This window comes from Gloeophyllum trabeum (genome assembly GCF_000344685.1).
Source record: "Gloeophyllum trabeum ATCC 11539 unplaced genomic scaffold GLOTRscaffold_00021, whole genome shotgun sequence".
NCBI lineage: Eukaryota > Fungi > Basidiomycota > Agaricomycetes > Gloeophyllales > Gloeophyllaceae > Gloeophyllum > Gloeophyllum trabeum.
In genome coordinates, this window is record NW_006920430.1 from 278,110 (window position 1) to 288,240 (window position 10,131).

The 10,131-nt window shown below is 51.8% G+C and overlaps 3 protein-coding genes across 3 annotated transcripts; all 3 read right to left on the reverse strand.

Moving 5' to 3' along the window:
- Positions 1 to 1,358: 1,358 nt before the first annotated feature.
- GLOTRDRAFT_50579 (PLAC8-domain-containing protein) lies at positions 1,359 to 1,904 on the reverse strand (the record flags this gene model as incomplete). Its single annotated transcript, XM_007872974.1, has 3 exons — positions 1,359 to 1,508; positions 1,568 to 1,734; positions 1,790 to 1,904. The coding sequence occupies 3 exons, from the start codon at positions 1,902 to 1,904 to the stop codon at positions 1,359 to 1,361; spliced, it is 432 nt and encodes a 143-aa protein (XP_007871165.1).
- Positions 1,905 to 3,546: 1,642 nt separating this feature from the next.
- On the reverse strand, positions 3,547 to 5,771 carry GLOTRDRAFT_50598 (cytochrome P450; the record flags this gene model as incomplete). Its single annotated transcript, XM_007872975.1, has 13 exons — positions 3,547 to 3,652; positions 3,723 to 3,866; positions 3,918 to 4,049; positions 4,098 to 4,122; positions 4,175 to 4,231; positions 4,282 to 4,471; positions 4,524 to 4,537; positions 4,599 to 4,719; positions 4,769 to 4,884; positions 4,946 to 5,094; positions 5,148 to 5,336; positions 5,386 to 5,515; positions 5,570 to 5,771. The coding sequence occupies 13 exons, from the start codon at positions 5,769 to 5,771 to the stop codon at positions 3,547 to 3,549; spliced, it is 1,575 nt and encodes a 524-aa protein (XP_007871166.1).
- Positions 5,772 to 6,700: 929 nt separating this feature from the next.
- On the reverse strand, positions 6,701 to 8,228 carry GLOTRDRAFT_141532 (uncharacterized protein; the record flags this gene model as incomplete). The annotated part of the gene is made up of 3 exons (XM_007872976.1): positions 6,701 to 7,658; positions 7,709 to 8,008; positions 8,064 to 8,228. The coding sequence occupies 3 exons, from the start codon at positions 8,226 to 8,228 to the stop codon at positions 6,840 to 6,842; spliced, it is 1,284 nt and encodes a 427-aa protein (XP_007871167.1). The 3' UTR covers positions 6,701 to 6,839.
- Positions 8,229 to 10,131: the final 1,903 nt, after the last annotated feature.

The following is a 10,131-nucleotide window of genomic DNA, read 5'->3' on the forward strand; positions in this document are numbered from 1 at the left end:
TTCTGTTTGTCCCAGCCAAACAATACCTTATAGGGTAACACCTGACCGAGGGCGCGACGGTCCTCGAGTCAGCCTATATCACTCCTGGGACACAAATGCCCGTCTCAAGGCTGAATAACGTTCAGATCTGTATCTCTTCAGGATATCGAGCACGCAGAGGTCAAAATCCCCCAAGAACGACCCTCATACATGGATGTCGAAGCGTCCCGCCAACCAGTCAACAGCCCGCGCTACGGTGATCGACTACCCCATATAGGTTTGTTTGGCTGGCACAAACAACATTTCGCGAATCGCGGTTTCCGGACTTTTATGCAAAGCACTGTACCTCGATTGTAATTTTCTATATCATGCCACGTTGCGACGCTGATGTCCTTCCTAGACTTTTTTTACTTGATTGAACATCATTCCCGTGACTATGTACATATCTCGCATACATATCCTCGTCCATCACAGTAATGGCAAACTTCAACGCAAGCCAATCCGTCGTATATCAAGATCTGGGAAGGATCTTGGGCCTACCGCAAGCCTCTATTGAGCCTCCGTCACGTTTTGAACAAACACTTACAGGGATCTGATAAACTTTGGGGAGAACGATGCGAAACGATTACAACGCATAATATGTACCACTGGGTACATCACCCATATTGAGCATGCACAAAACTCTGAAAATAACTGGTCAAAGATCAAACTTTTTTCATGATTGTCCATTGCACAGTCAGTGAAACAAATTAGAATAATACTACTTTTGAGTGCACAAAAATCTGATTGTGACACAGGATATGATCTTTATTCAGCACTGTTCATTGAACTTTCATTTGTTTTGCAAGGCAACACTATGAACAAAATTGGACCTTTGTCCGGTTCCTTTCATACTTTGTCAGTGGCTCAATATGGGTATTGTACCCAGTGTACAACATAATGATGTGATGGCAAAAGACAAAAGATCCAGCTGTAAACTTATTGGGCAACCATGATGGAAGACTCGGCGATCTGCAGACCAGCCCAGGGGACACGCGGCCTCACTGGCACCGCGAACCAAAAGTCTGCGTGATCCTGACGCTTCAAACAACACCACGACCCCTGAGGGAGACTATACCGCTCTTCGCCGTCCTTGACGTCCTTCCATCCGATTCCCTCCGCTGCTTCCCACGAGACGAGAGGGCCGTTCCAGCAGATACGGCCTCCAGATCTCACTTTCTTTACGGAATTGGTATCTAACCTCCATCGATATTTCCAGGGGTCCTACTAGCAATCGTGCAATGACAAGAGACAACAAAGCGGATAAATCAAGCGGATAAATTAATAGTTTGTGAAATCATCTCTGGCCGCTCGCATGCATCACAGATGATTGATGAGCCCTAATGGTGCATGAGACTCTGCTCCTCCAACTCAAGCTCCTGCGACTCTTGCGTGAGCTCGCAGCAGGTACAGCACCATACCGTGCAGCAATCGCCACACCCGCCACCGCTGATACGGTACCGGGCCCGGATGGCTGCACGCGTACCCGTCTACCACGTTAATCAATTTCTAGGCCGCACAGCGGATGCACTTGACGATTGCTCCTCACCTGAAGGACCCATCCAAACCCGAACATTCCAAGGGCACTGTAGCAACAACAATCGCCCGTGCAAGAATCACCCCCGTCCGGGTGCGCGACGCCCTTCTTCTCGAGGTATTCTACTCGCGATTTGTTACGCGAGTAGACGATGCATGGGCACCAGCATGCCAAGCAGGCTGTACATAGCTTACGCGTAAGTCTGCGTGACAGACGCTCACATGGGATGCGTACCGGTGCCGAAGGAGTCGAAGCAGCCACAGATGCCATTGCTCCATTCACGTTCGCCGTCTGAGTTGAAAGGGAGGTTCTTGGAGTTGCGATTACCCCCGGCGGGTGCGAAGGACATCTCTTTGGTGTACTGATACAGGACGTCAGTTTCATGTTAGTGGGAGAGATGTGATTGATGCGGCGTACCATAGGCTGTTGGTTTTGGTAGGCCATTTTAACAGCTGGCGTCGGAATAGCGAGGGACTACGGAGGGGGTGTCAAGTATTATAGGATGCAAGAACAGCGGTTGTAGTGATCGTATATATTTGCAGAGAGATGTTAAGGCTGTCCGAAACAAGATCAAAGTGTTCAGACGTCAGTGATTCGCGGGTATGAAGGCAATGGTTTCCCTGCTATGTATACTCACTGAGATATTGAACGGGACCTCCGGTAGGCACTGCCTGAGAGGGAGCTTGGTTCAGTGAGGAGGGGTGCGTCCTCTCAGCCATGCGCGACCGCGTTTATACTGAATCTCGCCACATCAGAGTACGTACAACGGAGATCTTACGGGGCGGTACGGATGGATACACAGGGGCGCTCATCTTGTACAGAAATCCTTAGCGAACATCCGATGCCCCTAACGGGGTAAGGAACGTCCCAATGACAATTCAAAGTTGGCGGCCAGGCGTAAACGCGAACATTTGAGAGTATGTAACAGCCACCGACTCAGACTGTGGACTGTGGCGGTCCGAGTCGTAAATTGCCCGATGGGCTCCGCGGCTTTTCAGCCACCTCGGTGTACCTGTCTTATGGGCATGTTTAGTTGCCCTGCCATGATGATCGCTCAGCTGTACGTGTTCGCAAACTTAGGGGAGCTCATATTCCGCACTGTAACCCCAGAACTATAGTTCTTGCGTGTCTCATAATTGTCTGGTGGCGTAGCTGGTCGGGCTTGGCGGTGTGATGAACAGACCATCAGCGCCGAGTGCCAGCTCGTACGAAGCTACAGCATCAAGTTGTGAGTCCGTACATGAATACGTACATCCGACCTTCAAATCTAAGGCCCAGATGACTGACGCGATCATGATCCCCAGTATCTTTGAAGTCTCATGTCACCTAGTAGTATGGACGCATCGCGTTCGCCCTCAAGAACTCGGAGAGGTTCTAGCATTCCTATGTTGTGTGTCTCTATCTCGGCCGCGGATTCGGGTCTGTCTTCCACAAATTTAACCACTGGCGCATCAATCAGGCACACTCCATGTCATGTCCATAATTTTCACGGACGTCCAAGTATCGTCCTTTCAGGTAAGTCATGATTCCAGCTCTCAACTTCCCTCGTGATGAAGACTCCGCTAATCGAGTCTCCCGAGGTCCAAACATACGGGCTGCGTCCAGCTAAATGACAGGTTGTTCACATGCTCATCAAGGTCACAGGCGTACTGGGCACTCGGCGTCCAGGGGGATTCAGATTCCCGAGGTGTCTGAATTGCATGGCGTTCCAAGTTTCCGAACTTCCGCGACAGTAACCCGTATCTCATAGACTGCATACCCTGGTGATTGAAAGGAATAGCGGATCATAGTATCGCGGTGAAAGACACCAAGCCCAAGCACGGGCTGCCCGGCGTCCCAAGGCGTTCACCTGCCACTGCCGTAACCTTGACAGAATATAATGTCGTTGATTCACATGGTGTGGTGAGTCTGTCGTATACTTGTTAAGTCCAGCTAGAATACATTTGGCGCAGATACATCAGTCGAGGGGAGTACCGACAAGCCCAGTGGTCCTATATTTTGACCTCATCTGCCGCTGCCAGCGGCAGCAGCTCGTTAATTAGGGTCTCAGCGTGTCTGCTGCGGGGCATTATACTACAGGCAAACGGCAATGGGTGACTGTCAAGGTTCGATCATGGTTCTCAGTGACCACTCCACTGTAAGGACAGCATGCAAATCGCAATCGCACCTGACAAGGGCGTCGACGTATTTTTCCACGACGTCTATCTCGTTCCCGGCCTCGTCTTTCGCTTTGCTTACGTCGAACGCTGCCAGTACATGAGCAATCCCAACCCATACTGTGTCGAACCCCGTGTGACGCCCCGCGCATGATCTGAGTAGCATATCAGTGTGCAGCGGTCACCCGAACAGACCTCAAGAAGACGCATGCCTTCTGCCCAAACCAAAGGTCGCGTCAGGGAAACGGTCATTAAGGCTCCCGTCAGGGTTCAAGAACCTCTCGGGTTTGAATTTCTCTGGTTCGTCGCCGAACATGCTCTCTTCTTGCTGCATCGCCCTGAAACTTGATGAGCCATCACGTTGTCATGATACGTCACTGGAATACCATAAGTTTGTATTCACGATCGTTCCTGCGGAAGCGCCTGTCAGAACCTCAGTACGGACGGCACGAACATCACTGACCTTTGGGTATGAAATAGCCTTCGTATACGTCGTCCTCCATCACGACGTGGGGGATAGCTATAGCAATGATGAGTTTAGGATATGACACGAAGAAGAAGGTAACGCACATAATGGAGCTACCGGACGCCACCTGAAAACCTCCCTGATGAATGCCTCTAAATACGGTAGAGAATCCTTATCTTCGAATCCAGGCAGTCTGCTAGTGCCGATAACTTTGTCGATTTCTGCTTGCGCCTTCATCCTGGCCTCGGGGTATAAAGTCATAGCAAGGAAGGCAGTCGTCAGTGCCGAGACCGTCTCCATCGGGCGTCAGCGATTGAATATGATACCTTCAGCCTCTGAAGCTTACCGTATCAGCGCCAGCTGATAGTGAGAATGGTCAATTACTATCAGATAAACTGGCATATAGATATCTTCCTCTCACCGGCGTATGCCATGGCCGCAACGTCCGTGATAGTTTCTTCGTTCTCTTCCAATGTACCACCTCGAGCCGAAAAGCGGTCGATAAGGTTGGCAGCCACACAATCGGAGGGAACACCGGACGCCTAGAAAGCGATGACGAGACTACAATCATATGAGCCGATGGTGACCTACCATACGCTTCCTCACGAGCTCAAGAGGAGCGTGCCTCATCTCCAAGGTGAGCTTTCTACATTCTTCCGTATATCGCTTAACCCCCATTCCAGGCAACCATCCAGGAAGATGTCGCACTGGTCATGCAGGAATGCATCAGAAATAAGATCATGTCCAGGTTAAGAAAACGCCTCTTACAGAACGGTAGAGTGTTGACTATTGTGGCACCAGGAAAAGTGCAATGGCCTAACATATTGACAGCTGCCTCTGCGATATAGACAAAGCGGTCATCCTGAGATGCAACATCGTAATCGTACGCGATCGACATGATGACGGCAGCGGCATAACTTGCTCGGCGTGGCAGATCAGCCGCTTTCAAAAAGCTAAAGGTTCAACTTACTGTCTGAGGTAACTCACGAATTGCTCGGGATTACCCGCGAGATTACGGAGCAGTTGGCGAGCCCTTTGTGACATTATCGGGCGATAGTTTCTGTTTTTCTCCGCCCTGAACTGTTGGTGAAACTCTCGTCTATATCGTCGCCACTTCTCTCCGTAAGGCATGTTACTAAAAGCCCACAGCCAGTCCGACCTGGATGATGTGAGCGAAAGCGGGAGGGGCCCAATATTGCACCACTCACATGCTGAGTGTGGGTGTCACCGGTTTATCAGAGTACTTGTGTGCACGGCGCTCCAGTAAATCTGTAGCCACCCGGGAGGAATTAAGGACGATGAAATGTTTGCCGAGTACAGTGAAATGGATGAGATCGCCTATCCAACCACAGGATGAACAGACACAGCGTATATCAAGAGCAGAAGCTTCACCATATTCCTTCCCCCAGGAGGCATACGTCTTCCAGGATTCTTCTTTGGGAAGATCGAGAAGACTGCCGACGATGGGTTTCGGTTTAGGGCCTGGAGGGTACGGCAGAGAAGAGGGGTTCGACGCTCTCTTAGAGATATAACTCTTCAGTATATAGATGCCAATGCATATCGCCACGAAGTTCAGTGTCAGAGGTATAGACATTGCGAGGTAGAGGCACGAAAGTTGGGGACAAGACTGATAGCAGGACAATTATATACGGTCCATCACAGCCTATGACGCCTGGAGAAGTCCTAGTCCAGGTACGTCAATGCCGTTTCCTAGAATAGACAGCACGCACCTGGCGAGTGTTGTGGACGCACAACGGCATCACCGGATTCCCTGCGATTCGCTGCGAAGACGTCGTGACATAAATAATGACTGCAGAACTCATGAATGACGCAGTAACAAAGACAATCATACCTACTGCATCAAACTGGACGTGGATCCCGCAAAGCGTAACGCAAGGGTGATTTCTCGAAGCCATATTGTGTCCGTAAGGTCTCCAAACAGAGTTCCCCGCGGGCTGCTGACGCTGCTATGGTTCTGGATGGTGAATTATAGTGTTTGAACCTTAACGGCGCAGTCGGACGCTTGTTTTACCGCCTGAGGACGTATTGAAATGAGCAAGGTTTGAGCTTGACCGACAATGGAACACCAAGGTGTGGCGCCGATTAATAACATTGTCTGGGTAAGTACGCTGCTCCACCTTCGACATCACCCCTCATTTCTTACCCGCTGCACTGATGGCCAAGTTGCTTCGAGTCCGTATTGAGTGAGGTCACTGGAAGTGCGGCGGTCCAGAAGAACACCGGACGCGAATCAAGGGCCTACGGGAGCAGGGACGAGACAATCAACCAGGGGAATGATAGAAGAGAAGCATCGACTCACTTGTGGACGACGGCGCAAAGCCTCGCCATGACGATGGGGTTCTATCCATCCTGAGATATGAGTCTTGGCCGGAGCCCCTCGTTCAATGAAGTGGCCCTAAGTCTCCTCTGCTTCTAGATAATACCTTATTCTTCCTGCATGGGTTGGCTGCGTTAGCTTCGAAATCACAGCTGACGTCGTCTTGCCCGAGGGCACTCCATCTAACGCAGCAACCTGCTATCATCCCGATATATTAAGTAGAAGCCGGCGGGGACGGCCCCCACTGACCTATGTGTAAAGATACAGATCTATAGAACACGCCAATTAACGAACAGAGTCAAGAGTGCAATAGAATACCGGGTATCACAACTCAACGCTTCTCCCCACAGCCACGGCCAATGCCTGCTCCACATCTGCAACGAGATCCTCGGTCTCCTCAACCCCGACAGACAGCCGCACGAGGTTCGCGCCGATACCAAGCGCCGCGCGCTCAGCTTCGGGAATGCTCCCGTGCGTCATTTGCGCCGGGTGCTCGGCCAGACTCTCCACGCCGCCGAGGGACTCTGCCAACGTAAACAAGCGCGTGGCGGTCAAGAACTTGTCAGCTTCCTCTGCGCCGCCCTTGATCCTGAATGAGATCATCCCGCCGTACGGGAAGCCGCCCTCGTCCTCGGGGAGCGAGTCCACGAACTTGCGCGCATGCGGCGAAAGCGAGCGGTACGCGAGGGCATTCCGCGGGTGCGACGAGAGGCCCGGGTAGATGACATCCTCAACGTGCGGTGAGCGTGCGAGAGCCTTCGCGACGGCGAGTGCATTCACTCCGTGCGCCTTCATCCGCAGGTGAAGTGTCTTCGCCCCGCGCTGGGCCAGCCAGCAGTCATACGGGCTTGGGATGGCGCCAATTGCGTTTTGGAGGAATCGTAGCTTTGCGGCGAGAGGCGCGTGATGTTCCGGCAGGATAACGGCGCCCATGACGACGTCAGAATGGCCGTTGATGTACTTGGTTAGGCTGTGCAGCACGATGTCTGCACCGAGGAGCAGGGGAGATGAGTAGAAGGGGGAGAGAAAGGTATTATCTACGAGGACAAGGGGGTTGGAGGGATGTGAGCGGGCAAGTGAGACTATCCGGGGAATGTCTATTACGCGCAGTGTAGGGTTAGTGGGGGATTCTATCCAGATCAACTGTTCCATCATGTCAGCCTGATGAATTGACAGAAGGATATTTCCCATACCTTGGTGTTATCCTTCAAGGCCGCCGTTATGGTGGCATGATCGGCGCCCTCTAAATCAACGAACGTCGTCTCCACACCCTGGTTCTCCTCCGCCACTCTCTTCATATACCGAAAGGTTCCACCGTAAACATCGTTTACGCTGAGAATGTGCGCGCCCGGACCAAGGGATTGCAATACTGTTGCTGTCGTAGCAGATCCTGAGGAGAACGCGAGTGCGAAAGCGCCGCCGGTCTCAAGCGATGCGAGCGTCTCTTCTAAAGCATTTCTATTGGGGTTTCCAGAACGCGAGTACTCGTATCCCTGGGACGGTCGAATGAGGATTCACAGTACCGCCCAGGACACAATCGATACGAACCTTATGTTTTCCCACTCCATTCTGCTTGTACGTCGTGCTCAACGATATCGACGGAATGACGGCGCCCGTCTCAGGGCTCGCTTCTGAACCGACGTGAATCGCTCTCGTTCCAAACCCGTCTTTCTCGACTCCATGGACGCCGTTGACCCCGTTAGTCGCGGTCATCGTGTGAGCGTAAATTTGAGAGTGGGACCGACTGTCACGTTGCAAGCTGGCGTAGGGCTCAACCTGCAGCTGGCAGCCTGCCCAGTCAGCTTGGTCCTTTTATACATGCAGCAGACAGATGGCGGGAACATGACGAGGGATTGACGAGCGCGACGCTGACCAATCTCCCATAAATTGCGTTTTTATCGGGATTCGGGAGGTTGAAAAAATTGTGAACATGGCATTCGGTACGAGATACCTCTATTACCTGTATTCTCTGACGCGCGTAGCTACTGGTTATACTAGACCGACTTAAGACCGACAAAGTTGAAGGATATGATCCAGCCGCAGCCGGGCCAGTCCCTCTTCGTTCCTCGCCGTCCAGAGAGGTTGTCATGCAATAGAACACATCTAAGGACTTTCAATTGCTCGAAGTCAGCACCACCCTGGACTCTTTCATATCTCAGTTTGGAAGCTTGCACTAATTATCCTGATCTCACCACTGAATTTAGAGATATGACGGACTGTGAGTGGAACAACGAAAAGGTCCGGTTCCTTCTTGCTGATGAAAAGGGATATCAGTATCGCTATACGAGAATTAAACTCAAACACAGGTGCATGCGACAACTCGATCGAACGAGTCCTAGAGACCACTCCTCGAATCACAGTGTTAACGATAAGAAGTCTTTTGCGGGGCTACAGCCTTTCACGTGCAAGCAATAACCCCTCACGTCAATCAAACTCTGCAGGGACCGTGTTTTTACCTTCTGTTTATGCATCTATTACGCAGAGAAGCGAGTGTCTGTCGCGCGCGGAAGTCAGTAGCCTCATCGTGGATGGGTGGTCATCCGTCTCGTATCGTAGTCTCACCCTCATCAACGCTGAAGGGCCGACGGTTCACGGAAGTCGTCGAGGGTACTTAGATGGTTGAACCGTCTTGTCAGGTGCGTATTCCGTACCACTTCCACACCGCCCGTCTATCTGTCCAATGTATCACTGATTTTCAATTTGTTTCAATTTGATTTCTGTCTACCGCTCGAATGAGATACAAGGACTTGAGTCTGAGGACATTGGGGCCTCCCGCCGACATGAAAGGCGCCTCCACATCGGCAAACGTAGTATGTGTATCTCTTGACCACTATTCTGGGGTTCCGACGGCGTCGAGCTCGAAGATGTGACTTCCACGCTTTCACCTTTACTGCCTGGTAGTGACTTCGGAGAGGTGCTGCTTATACCCTGGGACGACGCTGGTATCCTATAACTCACGAATCTAATCTAATCGCTTGCGCGACCGCCGCTATAATGACCACATCCTTTGATCTTGCATTGTGAGCCGCAGTACTGTAGTCAGCAACAAATGTCAGCTTACCGACCCAGCCGCCGGAGGGTCTCAAGATCAGGTGCGCGCCGATCGGGCACGTTCAGTCACCGCACACACCGTGGGTGTGGGACAATGAGAGCCTACGGTATCCGCCTACCGTGAAGACGCTGCGTCCCGTAAACTGTCAACGGCAGCTGCTTCTCGTCGAATTATGACGGTTGCCTGACGGTTCCGGCGCGCCGGCCTGTTTCCGGCTTGCTCCGGCTTGCTCGGCCCCCCCCTGCTAGCTGCGGTGACTGGGGCCCAATGCAACTGGTAAGTTCTCGATTGCGACACGTGTTTGCCTCGAGTGTGTCCGTGATATGCCCGCCCAGATTCTGCGATCCTGCGCTTTCGGAAGGAACTAAATGAGCTAAGATGTAAACCATTGTTTCTATGGGATAGTAGCTCTCCAGTATTGACTGGTTGTGTGCGCTGGCTTTATGCTCCGCTTTCTCTTCTCGTCGAATTATGACTGTTGTAGCAAGCCCTGAAAGCGTGTATGAGCTTTTTTAGCCTACCACTGACTGGGGACAGGTTTGTCTGCGAGCCGCATGCATGGTA